Genomic DNA, 21,325 nt, shown 5'->3' on the forward strand with positions numbered 1-21,325 from the left:
GGCAAGACACAGAAGAAGAAAAAACAAAAGAATTTATGGATTTAAAGAGAGAAATTTTATTAGCAAGATCATTGATAACACTACTGACAATCAAAAATAAGCTGATTAAGGAAACAGAAGAACGGCATCAAAATTACATGAAATATTTTATAAGCAAGGAGTTGCTAAGAGGAGTCCATACAAATTTGATGAAGGAGATGATTGGAGGACTGACACCACAAATGGCAGAATACATGAGACTGTTTTGCTCCTGGAAAGATACAGGTTGATAGATGGAAGTGTATAATTTAAAACTAGTTAAACTTAGTGAAATTTAGTGACAATAGATATAGTTAAATAAATAATTGATAATGATAATAATGTATACAATGTGTAGTGTTATGATAAGTAATAATTGGATAAGAATATTGAATGGTACCAATGAAAGGAAAATTAGAAATCCTTTTGGATTATATATAAAGGTTAATAAAGAAAGAACTAAGTTAGATACAGTTAAGTCTTGATTATTAGGGGGAAATGTTATGATATATCCTGTATCATAACATTTTCCCCCAATAATCAAGACTTAACTGTATCTAACTTAGGGATAATGATAACAACATACATACATACATACATACATACATACATACATACATACATACATACATACATACATGTATGTACCTACGTACGTACATATGTATGTATGTGTACATCATAAGGAAACTGGATGTAAATTGTAAACAGTGATTTGGCAAGGAGGATTAGAAAATTTTGTTACTAAATATTATGGATGTTTAGCTAGAATAGGACATAAGGATTCAGTGTTATTGGAGGATTTTAGAAATAGTAAATGAAATGCCAGTATGTGGTTATGTATTAAATCTTGGTATATTTTATGATGAAGGACGTTTAAACAATTGTAGTCAAATAAAATGGAGGTATGATGATGGTAACATGTATAAATATCTGAGTTAAAATACTTGAGTTAATATGAATTATGCTTGATGACTGTGGAAGAGATGCACGAAAGCCTGTTGTAACCAACTGATACACTTTCTACAGTATGTAAAGAAGGAGGATTTTATGCGTTGTGTTTGTTTTGAATATATATATTCAATATATATAAAGATCAGCGGTTCGGCAGTTCAAATCCCTAGCGCCGTATAATGGAGAGAGCTCCGGTTACTTGTCCCAGTTTCTGCCAATCTGGCAGTTTGAAGACACGTAAAAATGCAAGTAGAAAAATAGGAACCACTTTTGGTTGGAAGGTAACAGCATTCTGGGTGCCTTCGGCATTTAGTCATGCCAGCCACAGAAAGCGCTGGCTCTTCGGCTTTGAAATGGAGATGAACTCTGGCCCCTAGAGTCGGGAACGACTAGCAGATATGTGCCAGGGGAACCTTTACCTTTACAGAAAGGCAAAAAGTGCTGCTATAATTTATAACTGTATGAATTAACTCAAATTCACATAGTTATAAATTATAACTAGAGATTTGATCAAGTAATTTTTAATTAGCAAACTCAATATTGAATATTAACCTTATTAAAAAAAATAGTTTAGTGTAGTGGATTAAAGAAAAGAGGGAAAAAAGTAACCTTTTTAAAAATGGAATTTTTTGACATTTGTTTGTCTATTCTTCCAGAGAGCTATGCGTTGAAATGTTCAATAGAAGTTTTTTAAAAAAAAAAAATTAATGGAATTTTTAAAATCTCTTTCTTTTACAGAAATTCTGGATGGAGTTCTGTATTCAAAGACTGTTTGTATGGATGCAGTCCAAAAGGCAGGGAAACACTACGATGTTCACAGCCTCTATGGCTATTTTATGTCTATAGCTACTGATAAGTAAGGAATGATGCATTCTTTTTTCCCTTTATTCATCCAAGCTAATTAGTACCAGATTTCCTTTGTTTCAGTTTGGATTGCAGCAGCTAATCATAATAATAGAAATCTAAGAATGTGTATTAGGAAAAAATGATTAATTTACTACTCAACAATTCCACTGATTTCTCTACTAGTACCTCTGGTAGATCTTGTTCCCTTGTGAAGCCTAAAACCATCCAGGTGTGAAACCTACTTTTAAAATTTTTGCAATTTGGGCAAAACATGCTTAATGACATAACCCTTCTTGTGGATTAAAAGACCATCTATTTAGTACACATGAATTATAAGGTGTGGGAATCAAAATTATTTACTACTGGTTCTGTGGGCATGGCTTGGCTTGATGGGTGTGGCTTGGTGGGCATGGCAGGGGAAGGATACTGTAAATCTCCATTCCCTCCCCACTCCAAGGGAAGGTTACTGCAAAATCCCCATTCCCTCCTAATCAGCTGGGACTAGGAAGGAAGAGAATAGATGGGGGCAGAGGTCGTATTTACCGGTTCTCTGAATTACTCAAGATTTCTGCTACTAGTTCTCCAGAACAGGTCAGAATCTACTGAATACCACCTCTGGTGTGATCTGAAAATGTGGCCCATGTTTTAATCTATGCATAAGTTAATCTATGCAAAAAAAAAAAATGTTGGATTTGTTGTAGGCACAAATGCTATGTTGAAACCTACCTTTCATTTTCTCCAAATATTTATCCCAACAAAATAAAACTATTCCTTAATGCTATACATTTATGTTGTTTTCAGAGCACTCAAGACTATTTTTCGTGAAAGTAGAAGCTTCCTCCTTTCCCGATCAACATTTTCTGGTTCTGGAAAATTCACAGGACATTGGCTGGGAGATAATTTTGCAACTTGGAATGATATGAAATGGTCTATACCAGGAATATTAGAATTTAATCTATTCGGATACCCTTTTGTAAGTTATTTTAACTGTAATAGTAGGTTTGGTCCAACCGTTAAATTTTGGCATAGTAAAATAAGATAGAGTTTTGGTTTAATGTATCCCTTTAGGTGAGATCTATGTATACTTCATTCTTTAGAATTGGTTTGCACAACATATGATTTAGTAAACTTGAACTATATACTTTGGAGTGCCTGCTATCTCTTTTCTATTGGAGTAATCCTTTGGTAAGCTGTATGATTTGAGGAATTCTTGGTCCTGTATGAGTTGTTTACTTTCAAATGTTTCATTACTTGACTATGTAGCATCATCCTGATAATGTCACTTAGTTGGGTAATGAAACATTTGTAAGCAAGTTCTGACAACACCAAGGATCCATAATTTGACCCTGAACTACATATATTCTTCCTTCAGTATGGTATGCAATTCCAAAACAGTACAGCTTTGGAGTTTGGTAATCCAAAGAATAAAGATGAGACTGAAAGATGTATTCAGAAAGCAAAATTATTTTTAAAAGCAAAAATATGGATTTAAAGGTATCTCTGAATAGACGGGACAACAGTTTTTTTTAAATAAGACCGCAGTTATTATTTTCTTTCTAGTTTTAAAAGTGGCTTAGAAGCAAAGTTACTGAAAGGAACACTGTGATACAATTTCCTTGTCTCATAAGGAAAGCTAAAGTAGATTCTTACTCTTTATTTACTCTGAAACAAGGCTGATTGTTTGTTGGAAGAGACATTTATTGCATTGGCTACCCGACTATGCAATTCCTTATAGCCTGAAGCTTGTCTTCTTTTTGTACTTGTGCCTTTATAAAAAAAAATATACGTTGAAAAGCTGGCTGTCTCTTATAACATTGATTGATTTTTCATAGGCGTTAATCATAGAATGTATATCAGAGATGAGTTTCTGCCGGTTCTCCCCGGATCAGGCAAGCCAGTAGTGGCGGTGGTGGGAGGCTCCGCCCATCCCCCGGACGCTTTTGCACACGTGCAAAAGTGTCGCACGTGTGTGAATGCGCACAAACGATCAAACTGGTAGCAAAATAAATTGATGTATATGTATATACATCCATACATATACATCCGTGTGTATGTATACATACATATATATGAATGTATATGTGTATATGTATGTGTACATATACATATAAATATATTTAGAAAAATCAGATTCCAATATTTATATAGAGTAATGGGTGATCTCATTGCTATTCTTTCCTATTTCTCTTTGCTCAATCGTCCAAACATGATTTAGATTTTTTTAAAACCTCTATTAAAGACCAGTGTAAATCAATTTATATTGATCATCTGAGAACTGATTAATGTAAAATTAGTAGATAGCATCACATCTTATGCTGATATATCATATAGTATGTCAGTGATGTTTAGTATGGTTCTGTTTTAGATTGGGGCAGATATTTGTGGCTTCATTGACGATGTCTCAGAAGAACTTTGTATGCGATGGTTGCAACTTGGAGCATTTTACCCATTTTCTAGGAATCACAATGCTGCCGGACATGCTGTAAGACCAATTTTAAAATTAGATCAAGCTTCTAATTGTTTGAAGGCTTTTTCCCCCCAGTAACTTTATAAATGTTTATTTGTAGCCTAAAGATCCAGCATATTTTGGACAAAACTCACTTTTGGTGAATTCAACAAAACACTACCTGACAATACGTTACACTTTGTTGCCATATCTCTATACCCTGTTTTATAAAGCACATGCTCGGGGAGAGACAGTTGCAAGACCCGTTCTACATGAGTAAGTTACTGCTTTTAAAATTTTGGGTGATGGGAAAGAACATTACACTTTGCATATTTATTTATCCCTATTTATGTCTTACACACGCAAACACATAGACAGACGCAATACACACAGACTTTCTAGAATGTATTTATTAGCCTTTGTAGACTCCAGGTAGTTGATCCCAATATTATTTCATATTATTAGAAGGTTAAATTCTTTAAGGTTTTGTACCAAATGAAAATTTTACAGGTTTTAAATTTTATAAAAGTTTTTAAACAAGAAAGTAGCACGCCTCTCTTCTGCTGTGAATTAGAACAATGAAGTGTTAAATATGATCAGGTCTGACTTGAGGATTTAGGCAGCCACAGTGCAATTCTTGAGACTGGATACAACAGGTTCTTCGATCAGCTAGCCTCATAATATAATATAAACAAGCAAACAAACAAACAAACAAACAACCAAGCAACCAAGCAACCAAAGTTTCGAATTCATAAGGGCATAGCTAGAGTTCTAGATTCTATTTCAGTGGGAGGATTATAGCAATGTATAAGGCTTATTCTCACAAGGAATAAATAGACAATTATCATAATTAATCATTATGGGGTTTGCAGTTAATAAATTCCAGAAGAAGTGCTCTTAGTTTCCAGCAAGCTAAACTGCTGAAAAATAAAAACCATCTCTATGCCTAGAGCTCACTGATGCTTGAAGTTATCTGGAACTTGTTCAAAACATCCCAAGCGTTTCCTAACATTCTAAGGATATTTTTGTAGACACTAAAGCTGTGTTAAAAATCTGACTTTGCAATCGTTCACAAATTTTCTTCCAGTGCAAAGGAGCTTTTACCTTTTTCTCAGAAGGATGAAGGATATTTTTCTCACTTATTTTGATAATGTATTTAATCTGATCTTATTATTAAGGAAGTAGAGAGTGCTGTTGCTTTTGCAGCTTCTGACACATAGTTTTTCTTCATTCTTATGTCTCCTTACTTGCCTTTGCTTCCTATACAAGAAAACAAATTCCTTTGTGATGCCTTGTGTCTGGATTTAATCAAAGCAAGGAAAGGCAGATAGGTTGCAAAACATTGGTGAGATGATGGTAGGATGAAAACCAGGACATTTACATACATAAAATAGACTATGCATACACACAAATACAATTTCACATTTAAAGTAGCTTATAACCTTACAGCCATCAAGGAGAAAGAAGAACAGTATATAAATCTGCTTATATCAATATTTATGCATTAATCCAAAATACGGTCTAAGTGACAAAGCTAAACATGCCTCAGCTTCATTAAGGCATGGAATGTTAAAAAGCCTTAATAGACAATGTGTGAGAATATATTGCATATTGAATCCAAATGCGTTGATTTCATCAAAGCATAACTAAGTTTCTAATCCTTTTTTTTTTCATGTGGCAATGTCAACTTGTGAATTGTCTTAAAATCTGAAATCCTCTCTTTAACCTTATCCTTAAAATTGTCAATAGTGTCCCCAATACATAAATAGTTATTTAAGATTCACCAATAAGAAAAACATAATACAATTGAGTGAGTCCGGAAGTATTTTACGAGAAGAGTACTACACTTCTCTGCTCGCAACTAAATACCCTACACTACTAGGCTTGAAATTTTGGCCTTCCACAACCTAGAACTATGCTGCCTATGGTTGGACTTAAGCATAGTACACAAAATTATCTGCTACAACATCCTACTGGTCAATGACTACTTCAGCTTCAACCGCAATAATACAAAAGCAGACAACAGATACAAACTCAATGCAAACCACTCCAAACTCAATTGCAGAAAATACAACTTCAGCAACAGAGTGGTCAATACCTGGAATGCACTACCTGACTCTGTTGTTACATCTTCAAATACCCAAAACTTTAACATTAAACGGTCTACTATTGACCTCACCCCATTCCTAAGAGGTCTATAAGGGGCATGCATAAGTGCACCATCGTGCCTACTGTCCCTGTCCTACTATGCCCATTTATTCGTACCCATTTCATTCATACTCTACTCATGTTTATTCTTATACCTATTATCTTGTAAATGATTGACAGATAAATAAATAAAATAAAATAAATTTTAATGTTGTAATATTTCTTTAGATTCTACTCCGATGAAACCACCTGGACTATAGACAGACAATTCTTGTGGGGACCTGGACTACTTATTACTCCAGTCTTAGATCCGGTATATATATATTTTTATTAAGTTGCAATATACATAATTGTTTGTTTCGTGGTGAGTACATGCTAACCTGCATCACAATCAGTGTTAGAAAAATAAAAATAATAAAATAATTTAAATAATTGAGTGACCAAATGAGCATGTCCTTTTTCATCGTAGTTCCTTCCTATCTCCTTTTGTGTTAGACCTGCCCCAGTCTGATACCTTAGGAAAGAAAGACTCTCATTCCATTTGGAAAGAGAGAGACAGAGAGAGGGAGAGGGAGGGAGGGAGAGGGAGGGAGGGGGGGAGAGAGAATTCTTTATTGGCCAAGTGTGATTGGACACACAAGGAATTTGTCTTTGGTACAGATGCTCTCAGTGTACATAAAAGAAAAGATACATTTGTCACGAATCATAAGGTACAACACTTAATGATAGTCATAGGATACAAATAAACAATCAAATCATACTAGGAAACAATCAATATAAATCATAAGTATACCAGCAACAAAGATACAGCCATACAGTCATAAGTGGGAGGAGATGGGTGATAGGAACAATTAGAAGATTAATAGTAATAGTAATGGTTAAAGTGGTTAAAGTGATAGGTTCTTTTATGAAAACATGCTGGCCGTAGTAATGTTAGACTAGAACTAAATTTCCCATGCTAAAAAGATGCAGAAAGTTTTCCTTCATCCCAGCTTTCCAGTTATGGTCAGTTTATCATAAGCAAATGAAGATTCGCCTAGAGGTTTTGAGAATGTTGAAATGTTTGGGGTAACCCAGACTCCTTTTCATGGCACATGGTCTTGAGTACTGGCACAAATTGGTTCTGAGCTTCTCTGTTCTTTGTTAAGCTGTCATTTTCTCCCTCTCTATTTCCCATCATATACTGACAGGTTTATTGCTCATTTGTTCATTTACCCCATGCCAGTAAGGTGCCAAGCTGAAGATAGCAGACCAGACATTTTGTGTGAACAGTTGCTTTTCAAGTAATGTTAGTTTTTCAAATTTCAAGTACTATGTTTTCCCTTTGTTTAACTAAAAGAAATTTAGCAAATGGTTTTAGAGGAAGCCAAATATTAAGTTATTGTGTTAGAATGTTTTTGTTTGGTAGAATAAAATAAATCACTTTCCTTCCTTCCTTCCTTCCTTCCTTCCTTCCTTCCTTCCTTCCTTCCTTCCTTCCTTCCTTCCTTCCTTCCTTCCTTCCTTCCTTCCTTCCTTCCTTCCTTCCTTTCTTTCTTTCTTTCTTTCTTTCTTTCTTTCTTTCTTGTTTCACTGTTGCTTCAAAAACTACACCTATTCCTGCCACAAATCTACTAGCATATACTATTGACAGTTTGATAATCACTTTTCATTCTCCAAACCTTCCAAGTCTACAGTCATTTTAGGACATTTTGTGGTGGAAATAGCAATTTACATTACAATATGGAAAAAATGCCCGACAAATATTTTTTTCAGTGGAAAAGTCAGGAAAGAATCAAAGAGAAAAACGTTCACCCTCATCTACCTCCAACCTAAAAAAAAAAATCTAATAATATCAAGGCATTTCCCTTTGATGTTGCTAATAAATGAAATATTTTCTTTTTAATATTTCAGGGTGTAGATAAAGTAACAGCATACATCCCTGATGCTGTATGGTATGAATATGAGACGGTAAGTGCATAATTATTGCAAAATGTCTCCCTTAAATGTATACTATTAACATTTCAAATTAACTCTGCTGTGTAGAAATCTGTAAATCATTTTTATACACTTTAAAATGCATATGTGTCAAAGGCCTGGAGCTGCATAGAATGTTGTAGGGGTACTCAGTAGCAAAGTATACACAAAAGGTCAAATCAAAATGCTTAGATACTTTGGATCAAAGAGAATATTTTACTTTCACTGAAGCATTGCTTTAATCAGGTTACCTTTGATGATTAAAAAAAGAAGTAGTACATCAAACAAATTGTCTAGCCTTTCTAAGGAAGTTGTGTAGGGAATGAGTGGATCATTGAGCATTTTATATCCTGCCAAAAAACAAAAGCAAAACATGTGTTGCAATACAATCTTTTTTTAAAAGAAGCACATTAGGACTATATGAAGCTAAAATTCATAGATAAATTTCACAGTCCAAGTTGAGTCAAGTTGAATACCTCCAGTTTTCCCTTCCCCCATAAATGTGACAGTTGAATTTACTCAATATGAATGGAAAAGTTAAATTACTGTATAGTAACTTGGTTTTTTTTAATTGATTTGAACTTTAACCATTTGTTTTCATTTTTTATAATACAAAATACAAAAAATAGAGTCATGACATTCTTCCTCTGCCAATTACAATTATAAAAGGAATATATGCATACTTCTTCTTTTGTAGGATTATCAATCCCAGTTTGTACTAACAATTTTATGAGTATAGTAAACCTTTAATTCTAGTTCCCTTATAAAAATAGGGTTTAAAAGCACCTTGCAGAAAACAAGAGTGTCAAATGTTCCTTCCGAAAAACAAACTTGGACTTCATCTTAGAGGAGGATACATCTTTCCTATTCAAGAACCAGCCAATACAACTGTTTACAGGTATTTTCTGATATTAGTGTATTCAGCTGTGGTGCAGCTGTGACATCTATTTACCGGTAATTTGTTTAAAGCACTAATGGTGGATGACTATATGGACTACATAAGAAGGAAAAGAAAGTTATTTTTTAACCTCACCATAAACAAATGCAATACAGCACAATTTAGCCATTCTCCTTATTTTGGCTATCACAATAACACAAAAGATATCAAATAGAGAAAATATTAATTACTTAAGTTTGATGTATTGGATAGGCAGTCCAAGTGTTGAAGGTCCAAAATATATGATAGGAACATCAGGATTTTTTTCAGCTCACTATTCTTGAAGGTCGAAAGGTTTCTTCAGTCATCTAGGAATTTGGGCAGACTTTCCAGTTCTTGGATAAAATATTAAAAACACAGTTCCAGCATGATATGGAAATCTCCTTTTTCTGGCATAGATTCAGTGTATTGTTTCCAAATACCTGATATGATAGGCACATAACAGCAATTAGTGTTGTTTGGAGGAAGACATAATATTCACAATGCATGAGCCAATCTTATAAATGGATTAAACATTACTTTTCCAAGTCTAGAACATTTAAAGTTTTTTTCCAGAGGAAATGCAGTTGCATTGGTATGGAGAGAAATTAAACGCATGGTTTTTTATTAGTTCTCATTTCAAGGTGATGAAAAGAGAATTTGTTCCTTTGAAATTTCATTCCAAGGAAGATGAGAACTTGGGAGAGTAGTGTTCTTGCATTTATTTGTGAAAAGGGAGTCAAGGAGAGTATGTGAATATCTTGTCTTACATTATACAATCACGTCTACAGTAGCTTTCTGGCTACATTATTTTTCACACTTCAATTGCTTCCTAAGGAATAATATCATAAGACACAAGGTAATTTCTGCCATATATTTTCTCTTCCCTACCTGTTATTATTACTGTCCTATTGTTCAGAGGCCTGAGCTATTGAACATATTTTTCCCTTTGGGAAAAATGCAGAAATACTTCAATTTTTCTGCCCAAAATTTGATTAACAATTTTGAAAGGCTATTTTTTTAATGCCTGACTGCCTGCCCACCACCCACACATCTATCATCTGCCTGCCTGCCTGCCTGCCTGCCTGCCTGCCTGCCTGCCTGCCTGCCTACCTACCTACCTGTAATAAAACAGAAAAATCATGGTAGAAAAGACAGTACTAAATTATAACAGAATAACAATATAACAGAGTTGGAAGGGGATGTTGGAGATCCTCCAGTCCAGCTCCCTGCTCAAGAGGAAATGCTATACCATTTCACACAAATGATTGTCCAATGTCTTTTAAAACCTTCCAGTAATGGAACAGCCAATTTATGAAGGCAAGTGGTTGGTTAATTGTTCTCACTGTCAGAAAATTTCTCCTTGATTCTAGTTTGGTTCTTTCCTTGATTAGTTTCCATCCATTGCTTCTTGTCCTGTCTTCATGTGCTTTAGCAGCATTTTGCAAACTATGCGGTCTCCAGAAGCTGATTAGAGATACATTTCTGCAGTGCCATTGATATTAATGATTCTACGGTTAGAATTAGTTCTAGAACTTTTGTAGATATCATATCCAGGGATCTCTGACCAATAAGAATGGATGTGAAGTGTAATAGGTCCTTTTTGCCACTATATTTTTCTCCAGAAGCATTGAAATGCATTTATCTGCATCTGTATGCTAGTCATTGATTGAAAAGGGATTGGCTGACTTTGCACTTGTCTGCCAAAATGCGTGCACAGATTGTGAAATTTCAAAAGCATGTGCTATAATTGATTGCCGCTAATCACATTGACTACTGTATGGGCAATAAAATGGTATATAATTGGAAATTATAACAACATACACCTATAATTGGTTTGTGATTATGATGGGATGTCCCCCTTGGTTCGTAGTAAATAGACCTCAATTGAAACAGTTTAGCTTATTTTCTGTGAGAAAGCTTAATTTAACACAATGATACTTATTTCCAAATAAACATTAATCTTTCACCCCATTATTATTCTCCTTACCCGTCACAAATCCCTATATGCTCAATTATTTCATGATATCATTAGAAGAATAGAATGGATGAGAATGTAGTCTTATTATAAAAAGCTCTGAATATCTGGGCCAATAAAGACAATATGTTTTTTAACAGCCGTACAAAGCCTATGGGACTTATAATTGCTTTAGATGAGAATGGAGAAGCAACTGGAGACTTATTCTGGGACGATGGAGTCACAAGAGGTAAACTTACTAACAGAAATAGATATGTGGTAGATAGAATGATAGAATGTTAAGAGAATAGAAAGAAAGAAAGAAAGAAAGAAAGAAAGAAAGAAAGAAAGAAAGAAAGAAAGAAAGAAAGAAAGAAAGAAAGATAGAAAGATAGATAGATAGATAGATAGATAGATAGATAGATAGATTGCAATAACATTTAGATTTCTATACTACTTTACAGTGCTATATAGCCCACTCTAAACAGTATACAGAGTCAGCATATTGCCCCCAACAATCTGGGTCCTCATTTTACCAGCCTCGGGTAAAGGATGGAAGACTGAGTCAACCTTGAGCCTGGTTGAGCTTGCAGTCAGGAGAAGAAGCCTGTACTCTAACCACTGCACCACCGTGGCTCATAATAGATACCATAATAGATAGGGGGGGGGAAATAAGACACTCCCTGAAAATAAGCCCTAGTGCTTATTTTGGAGCCCAAAAGAAAATAAGACCCAGTCTAATTTTGGGGAGAACAAGGTAGACGATAGATAGAAAGATAGATAACAGAGGCAGGCAAGCAAACATATTTTTTTCTGATTCAAAATAAAGTTTGCAAATAATCATGGAGATAAATCTTCAGCATGTTAAAATCAAAAATAACATTATGGGCATTTACATGTTCAAGTATTTCAGCAATGGACTGATCTTATCAAAGCTATTTGGAAACATGGGTCCTTTGTGTTCTCTGAGCTTGGTTGTTGTCTTGCAGAAATTTCATTACCTAAAGTAGGTAGCATCATCAGTGCTGACCGAGCAAGGCAGTAGAATATAAACTGAAAGAAAACTCCATTCCTAGCACTTATGATGTTTATTTATTTATTTGTAAAATTCATTTGCTGCCCATCTCATATCCAACAACTCTAGAAGTTACCAAGTTTGGGTAATAAAATGTGTACAAGAAAACAGCCAAACTCAGAGAGCACCAGGGACCTCTCATTTCAACACTGAGCTACAAATACTTTCCTTTATTGGTCTTTGAAACACCTGATTTGTAGCAGTGGCGTTTATGGAAATATGGAAAGGATATCAATTTTAAGAGATTCTCAGACGTCTTAGTGCTTAGCGGTAATTCAGCAGTTTATTTGCTTGGTAGCAATGGTTCTAAAGTGTTGGAAAATGCCAGTTATCTTTCTCTCTGGTTTCAAAGACCTTTGTGTTGCACCATATATAATTGTTGGTCACCAGTGGTTATTTTAAAAAGCAAAATAATGAGATGAAGAAAAGAGAGAGAGAGAGAGAGAGAGAGAGAGAGAGAGAGAGAGAGAGAAGAAGAAGAAGAAGAAGAAGAAGAAGAAGAAGAAGAAGAGGAGGAGGAGGAGGAGGAGGAGGAGGAGGAGGAGGAGGAGGAGGAGGAAGAAGAAGAAGAAGAAGAAGAAGAAGAAGAAGAAGAAGAAGAAGAAGAAGAAGAAGAAGAAGAAGAAGAAGAAGAATAATAATAATAATAATTTGGGTGATAATTACTGCAATGAATACTGAATGTCTTTAAGGTAGACTGATGATATTGTATCCCAAAGAGATTGGCTTCTTTTTCAAGATCCAAAATAAGCAGATGTTCATTGCATTAATTTAAAATAAAGTAATATAAAATGTTATCTTTTTAGTAAATAAAATGTAGGTGCACTGAATTTACAATCAAAAGTATCTGCCCTTTAGAATTTGATAGCAAACTTCCTACTTTTTTTTTGTTAAGAGCAGATAATATTTAGCAATTAAGGTTATGTCTAGAATTTTAATAGGCATATATTGTCTACTCTGTATAATAAAGCAGTTTGGGTCACATAGTTTTATAAAAGGTTATTATGGGAAAAAAAGTCTTCCATTTAAAAAAAAATCAACGGAGAACATCTTCAGAATAGAAAAAAAGACACTATAGTAGTTTCTTTTTCAATTAATTTATTTGACAAATACCGACCCAGGCATGTCATTTCTTACTGGCTAATCATTTTTAAAATCTCTTCTTTCACCATGAACAGACTTTATTGTTAATTAGATCATTTGGGAGGAAGGGGAATTTTTTTTCTGTGATTTATTTTAATTAAATAAAATAAAATTATCTTGAATGTGATAGGATCTCAAGTGTCCATAAAAGCAATTCTTTTTGGAATGGGGGCATTCAGCTAATTTGGTCTCGTGATCCCAGAATTTCTAGTTTAGATAGATTGAATTTCACATTTTCCCAAACCCCAAAGTCTTCAATTAGGAACGATCCTAGGTAATGCATAGATTATGTGTATTATGACAGCTGATCTTTTGTAGCCTCTGGTTTTCTGACACCCTAATACACTAGTCAATCTCCCGGTGTCACATTGCTGTCATGTGACATTTCACAGTATTTTTCTCCTTCGCGGAACTGAGTGGGCAAAGCCTGCACATGAGGCATCCAGCCCACAAGCCGCAGTTTGACACCCCTGCACCTAGAATCACCCCGCTGAATTTCAGCAACATGTCATCAAAGTTGGTGGGGTGTAAAATATTCTTTCTTTGTTATAGTATTTCTAACGTTTATTTCTGTAAGATTTGTCCATTGCTGACAGTTCTATACCATCTATAGAATGTTTTGTATCACTTTTCCTAAGATTGCACTGTAGCTTGGGGTATATTTTATTTATTTATTTCCATAGTTCTTTCAATTGTTCTATTGATATTATGTCTTATTGTTCCATCTGTTTGATTATTTATAGAGAAATGTTTAGAGGGACATCAAGACCAGTTATCAGCAGATCTGTCAAATATCATTCAAAATTTTAATAATAGATATTTATCACATGTATATTACATAACTCTTTAAAATATTTTATTTGATTAATTTGCTTCAACATTTTTCTTTGTTATTTAAAATATTTCTCCTTATGCTTTAGATACAGTCAGAAATGAAAACTATCTCTTATATAACTTTACTGTCACAAATGTAAGTATGTCTTAATTAATGATGGAAATTGAATGAAAATTGAATGAAAATATTTTAACTGGCTAAATATGTTTAAAATATATAAATTCTTAAAGAAAAATAGTGGATAGTATGCAGTGGTGGGCTGCAAATCCCATTCCAACCGGTACGTTTAGAATGGGGCCGGCAGCATCCTCATGGACGCATGCATACATACAAGCCCCTCCACGATGCTCCACGACGCTCCAGCTCCTCCGCAGAGCATCGCGCTGGCGCTGTATGTGCCATGCACCTGCGAGGAAGTACAAACACCTTTAAACTCCGGTAAGGAGCTTTGGCAGCCAGGTGGGCCCTCTGGAGCCATGTACCGGAACGGTATCTGGTGCTCCGGGCTGGCTCCGGTATGCATGTCCCGGGGCGTACCACCTGCAACCCACCACTGATAGTATGTGACCTGTTATGAAGAATGAATATATAAAGAACATTTAAAGAAGAACATTTTTTGATATAAGTACATTCCTGCCTATGATTTATATGGAATAGCAGAATGAACGCTACTTAAGAAATGTGTGAGAGAGCAAGAAGCATAAAGAATTAATTAATTAATTAATTAATTAATTAATTAATTAATTCAATATGTGGAAAGTGAGTGCATTTTTGGTGTACCAAAATGTAGTTTGAAAGAATGAAAATCTATAGAGTGACTAGTGACTAATGTTGTAAAACATTATTTATTTTATTTTATCTTATCTCCAGCTCTAATTTATTTTCCTCATAAATCCTTACTGTTTTTCTGCATCTGTGAATCTAATTTAAACCATTCCCTTATTTGTAATAAATACGATCAACATGTTTAGTATTGGGGAACTTACTGAACTTAAATGCTAGAGAAAACTCATTTCATTACAACAATTAGATTTCATGATGTTAACACATTTTATTTTGCAAAGGATGTTTATTGTACTGTACTTACAACAAATTGTTGTTTATATCTTAATTACATTATTTTAGCTTTAAGAGAAATCATACAAATCATAGAAAATTATAACTAAGAACAGTGAACAAAAGTATTGTGTAATGATTTTACTGTCTTACAGAAAGTCTTAAATATGGCAGTTATACATAAACGCTACATAGATCCAAATAATCTGATATTTGAGAACATCAAGATTCTTGGGCTACCTCTTGAGCCTTCAGCTGTGAAAGTAACCTCAAACAATGTGGTTCAATCATATAATTTGACTGTCACGTATAATGCTGCAGACAAGGTATACATTGCTGAGTGTTTTCATAAATGTTAATGAAGTTTTTTCCCCCTACAGATAATATCATTTGCTACTCAAAAATAAGTGCTAAGAGTATATTTACCAGATGTATAATGTAGTCAATAACGAATGTTTCAAGAATGCATTCCTTTAGATATTTCAGTGAGAGACATTTAGGTGAGTGTCTTTTTTTTAATGCTACTGACACATACATGCATATCAGATAATATCCAATGGCAGTTGTAGTATTAGTTGTGCCCATGTATACAAACACAGCCAAATAGGGACAGTTTTTGAAGGTGCTAAATTAGGGTGTCAAACTCCAAGCCCAGGTTCCGGATCCTGAGCTCCGTTTTTGCTGGCAGAGAGCTAACAAAACAAACTAAAAAGAAAGGGGGAATGTTTCCTCTTTTGCATTTGAGCATGCAAGAAGGTACAGGAAAGGAGAAAGGGAAAGAGGAAAGACAAAGAAAAATAAGGAAAGAGGGGAAAGAAGAAGAAAGGAGAAATAATAGGGAAGGAAACAGAAGAGAAAGAAGGAAGGAAGGAAGGAAGGAAGGAAGGAAGGAAGGAAGGAAGGAAGGAAGGAAGGAAGGAAGGAAAATGATTATAATGAGAGTGAGGGAGGGTCTGAGGGAAGTGTTGCCTTAGTACTTGGTCACCATAGGTGCCACCGACATGAGTGATGTTGAGCTGGCCATGCATTAATTGTACTTGAAAAAGGTGATCATAAGATTTTTTTTTAAACTGGTAAAAGTTTTCTCCTGTCCAATCATGTCTGCCCTTAAGGGGCAGTGCTCATCTCCATTTCCTAACTGAGGGAACCATCATTGTCCAAAGATACAATAATACAATACAATACAATACAATACAATAGTAGAGTTGGAAGGGACCTTGGAGGTCTTCTAGTCCAACCCCCTGCCTAGGCAGGAAACCCTATACCGTTTCAGACAAATAGCTATCCAACATCTTCTTAAAGACTTCCAGTGTTGGGGCATTCACAACTTCTGGAGGCAAGCTGTTCCACTGATTAATTGTTCTCACTGTCAGGAAATTTCTCCTCAGTTCTAAGTTGCTTCTCTCCTTGATTAGTTTCCACCCATTGCTTCTTGTTCTACCCTCAGGTGCTTTGGAGAATAGTTTGACTCCCTCTTCTTTGTGGCAACCTCTGAGATATTGGAATAATGCTATCATGTCTCCCCTAGTCCTTCTTTCTCTTAAGCTAAACATACCCAGTTCCTGCAACCGTTCTTCATATGTTTTAGTCTCCAGTCCCCTAATCATCTTTGTTGCTCTTCTCTGCACTCTTTCTAGAGTCTCCACATCTTTTTTACATCGTGGCGACCAGAACTGAATGCAGTATTCCAAGTGTGGCCTTACCAAGGCATTATAAAGTGGTATTAACACTTCACGTGATCTTGATTCTATCCCTCTGTTGATGCAGCCTAGAACTGTGTTGGCTTTTTTGGCAGCTGCTGCACACTGCTGGCTCATATTTAAATGGTTGTCCACTAGGACTCCAAGATCCCTTTCACAGTTACTACTACTGAGTAAGGTATCACCTATACTGTACCTGTGCATTCCGTTTTTGTTGCCTAAATGTAGAACCTTACTCTTTTCACCATTGAATTTCATTTTATTAGATAGTGCCCAATGTTCAAGTTTGTCAAGATCCTTCTGTATCTTAAGCCTATCTTCTGGAGTGTTGGCTATTCCTGCCAGCTTGGTATCATCTGCAAATTTGATGAGTTCCCCATTTATTCCCTCATCCAAATCATTGATGAAGATGTTGAAGAGTACTGGGCCTATGCTTCCATGGGGTCAATATAATCATATGCTTAGGCACATGGAATGCTATTTCCACTGAAGTGGTACTTATTTATCTACTTGCATTTGTATGCTTTCAAACTACTAGGTGGGCAGGAGCTAAGGTGAGCTAAGGAAGCCACTCCTTCACATGGCACTTGAGTCTCAAACTCTCAGTTGACAAACCAAGCATCTTAACTGCTGAGCCATGAGCCAATCCATATAGGAGAAATTTGACTGGCACACACATAAAAAAAAAAGATGTACACCTTATTTTAAGAATTTGATTCTTAATAATATTTGTAACCTTTTTTTGTTTTTGTTGTTACTTTGAACTTCAATACATTTTTTAGAGAGTGACACAAAAAGACACATGGAGTTCAATATGCATTCAATATTTCTCTTTACTATGCATATTGAACTAAGAAGAAAATTCTGAGACTAATATAGTCAACTTTAATATTCATAACCAGGTGGCTAGTAGGGATTTGAAATCAATATTCATACAGCCACTTCTAATTTGATTATGCGGCATAAGTTAATATTTTCCCAGTACTGCTGGTCTCAGCATTTTCCTAAAATAATTCTGCCTTCCGACTTGTCCTGAATACCTTGAAAAGACCCCCAGAATATCTGGGTATCACGTTTTGTCGGCAAGTCAGTTTCTCCAGCTGATTAATAATCAATTAATTAATTTCATGTATTAATTAATTTATTAATTAATAATTAATTAATTCTCCAGTTGTACATTATTTAAAAATAAAACGGTAAAGGTTTCCCTCACAGTCATAGTAGACTAGATTACTGTTTTTATTTAATCTGCTACTTTTAGAATATGCTTTTATTCATATATCTTTATGGATTTTGTGCAATCAATAAAAAGACATTAAGCTGTTATTTATTAATGTGATGAAACCCATTTTTGTTTTTAAAAAAACCAGGTTTACATATGTGATTTACATTGGATATTTATGTGGTCCATATTTTGGTTTTTATTATGAATTTCATAGGTTGCTCACATAACTGGTCTTCATCTTAAATTGGGGGAAGAACATACAATATCCTGGAAGCAGACTTTAAGAGAGATTGACAAATTTGATTGTCATCCTGTAGAAGGTGCATCAAAAGAAAAATGTGAAGCTCTTCGCTGCATATGGGAAGTAAGGGGAAAATATCGGTTTTGTCCTCCTTAGGTGTTTTTGCTCTGAAGTTCTGTTTGTAGAGACTTTGTGTATTTGCATTTCTTTTCCTCTTTATCTACAGCCACAAATTGGAGTCAAAATAGCTTATCGACTGAGCAGCTCTCCGTCATTTTTTTCCTAAATTTCCTGTAGAATTTTGCTGAGTACCATTTGTTGAGTTCATAGTTGACTGAAGTTTCCTAACTGCCTACTTTTGAACAGCATAACCGGATTAAATGAAGGTGTAATGCCACAAGGAGGCATTTTTTGAAATGCTGTAATTTAGTTCTCTAACCTTAATTAGAACCATACTTGACTGTGAAAATAAAATGTAAAAATCACGTTATAATGGATTTGCACTTTCTCCCCACCTAGAAGTAGAAAATAATGTGGAAAAATGCAGATATTTTTATGTTTCTTACTAATTTGAAATAAATCTAGGAATGTTTCCATGTGACCTACGAAAATGTAAAATGAATGGATTTGTGGAGTCCTTGGTGCTCTCTGAGTTTGATGGACATTCTGGCAGACATTTCATTACCGAACTAGATACCATTATCAGTGAGCTGATACTGTTAAGTAGTTTGGTAATGAAACTTCTGCAAGAAAACCCCCAAGCTCAGAGAACACCAAGGACCTCATACATCAACTGAGCTACAAATATTCTCTTTTATAAACAGAATTATTTATGGATAGATTACAACTCTTGTACCCCACCTGTCTTTCTTCCCAGCCATGATCTATGTTTTCTTTTTCAATTCAACTCAAGTTTCTTTATCTAATGGCACAATGTTGCTTTCCTTGACTATCGTTATCAACAGCAAAAGTTGTGCTGTTGTACATATATTCAACTTATTGGCATCATGACTACTACAGCTAAGCTTTTTTATTGATTTTGGGTACAAACCAATTAAAGCTGAGCATTCCTGCAGAGCTAAATAGACAGAAATGTAGCTACCTGGTATCCCTCCTCAGCAAATTTCTCTTTAATTCCACAAAAACTGCATGGAATTGGACAATATTTGTTTATTATTCATGAAACTCCCTGCATTTCTGAAGCTGTCCCATAAGAAGCAAGATATCGTGAGCTGTAGGAAGAAAAAGATACTGCATAAAATGATTTTGCATTCTTTTGGGTGCCCTCAAAGGGCTTTCCTCCTGCAGAGAGACGCCAATCAGCTTCATTTAACTCTCAGTTACTTGAATCAATAGTTTTTAAAAGTCCATAATTATATTGGATTTGACTCTTTCTAAATAACTATGATATGCTTGTTTCCCAAAGTAATTCCAAGAAGTATTCTTTCAGCTGTCTGTATAGCAGCTGCAGAATCATTTTAATCTGATCAAACAAGATTTGGTGGTCCTTTTAACATTAAGCTTTAATATTATTTCATGTTGCATAGTAATTATGATATTTAATGCTTCTTGATTCAATTCATCAGTGGGATAGGCAACGGAAATGTTGCCATTCCAATGACAAAGAATTCTTCTAAAGATAGAAATCTTAATAGTGATCTAAAAACTTTATCCAACTATCCAATTTCAGTGCTGACAGTGCTACAGTTTACTTTGAATTTGTAATCATAGTTCAAGTTCAGACTAGTTCCTAGACTGTTATTTATTTTGCTTTTCTTTATGGTCTGGGACTTTAAATAAATGATTTTGTTTGATTGTTTTAATTCTTGTTTTTTTTTTCTTTTTCAATAAAATTTATTTCGTATTTTGGTATTCATTGTTACAATATGATTCCCCTGTTACCCTCTTCTCCAATAAGCCATTCTAAGATCCTTTATAAAGAAAAATGGTGTGGAAATAAAATCAATGAATATATATTATGGAACTGGGTAAGACAACATATGTCTAGTAATATGCAACAATCCCGCCCCTTTGTTATACAATTCTATGAAGGCATTCAGTAGTAGCTGTGAGAACCTGATTTGGAAAAGTCTTGCAAACTGATTCTAAATATTGACTCTAATAAATTCAGAAATTGTGGATTTAATCTCTTTCCAATTCTATTCACTCACTGACATATTCTTTTTGATTTTTAATAAAATAGTCATCTTCTGTTCCTGGCACTCCATACTGCTACTATCCTCCTGACAATGGTTACACAGTTGACCAAATTGAATATACATCATCTGGTTTAACAGCCAATCTTGGTTCAAACATCAACTCTGTTAGACTTTCAGGACAGCAAATCCCCCTCATTGACAAACTCCGTTTGGAAGTAAAATATCACAACAATAACATGCTTCAGTTTAAGGTAAATCTCTTCCTAAAGTTTTATAATGGGTCACTTTGGTTGGATGGATGGTTTTGTCATTATTAATAAATAGTTTGATCTGGTTCAAAGTTTGCCCAACTATCTGGTTTCAAATATGGAACATAAATATAAAAAAAATAGCACTATTGATATATTGTATTGTGGTGGATGCACATTTTAATTCTTATTAGCATCTTCATCTAATCATTGTGTTCTCTGTTTTGTAACATTTTAACTTCATTCCAGACTATTTTAAAGTTCATTCTAGCCTATTTTTGCAGGAGTGATTTTATTTTTATTTACCTGTGAAGAAATATCAATATCCATTTTCTTTTCAATTTTCCAATATAGACCTTTTTTTTGCAAGTTCTGTTCTATCAGAAATGCATTGATATACAA

The 21,325-nt window shown here is 34.6% G+C and overlaps 1 protein-coding gene across 5 annotated transcripts in view; it reads left to right on the plus strand.

Annotated features, from left to right (window-relative positions):
* SI (sucrase-isomaltase) overlaps positions 1-21,325 on the plus strand; it is a 186,155-nt gene that overhangs the window by 116,526 nt on the left and 48,304 nt on the right. For all 5 annotated transcript variants that reach the window (XM_081954756.1, XM_081954757.1, XM_081954758.1 and 2 more), the window contains 12 exons: positions 1,711-1,828; positions 2,620-2,791; positions 4,184-4,300; positions 4,386-4,540; positions 6,641-6,725; positions 8,306-8,362; positions 9,142-9,266; positions 11,403-11,491; positions 14,380-14,429; positions 15,506-15,676; positions 18,490-18,639; positions 20,720-20,926. In XM_081954756.1, coding sequence (XP_081810882.1) covers positions 1,711-1,828; positions 2,620-2,791; positions 4,184-4,300; positions 4,386-4,540; positions 6,641-6,725; positions 8,306-8,362; positions 9,142-9,266; positions 11,403-11,491; positions 14,380-14,429; positions 15,506-15,676; positions 18,490-18,639; positions 20,720-20,926 — 1,496 coding nt within the window. The remainder of the gene's footprint in view (positions 1-1,710; positions 1,829-2,619; positions 2,792-4,183; positions 4,301-4,385; positions 4,541-6,640; positions 6,726-8,305; positions 8,363-9,141; positions 9,267-11,402; positions 11,492-14,379; positions 14,430-15,505; positions 15,677-18,489; positions 18,640-20,719; positions 20,927-21,325) is intronic.

This window comes from Natrix helvetica (assembly GCF_964273705.1).
Source record: "Natrix helvetica genome assembly, chromosome: 5".
Taxonomy (NCBI): Eukaryota; Metazoa; Chordata; class Lepidosauria; order Squamata; family Natricidae; genus Natrix; species Natrix helvetica.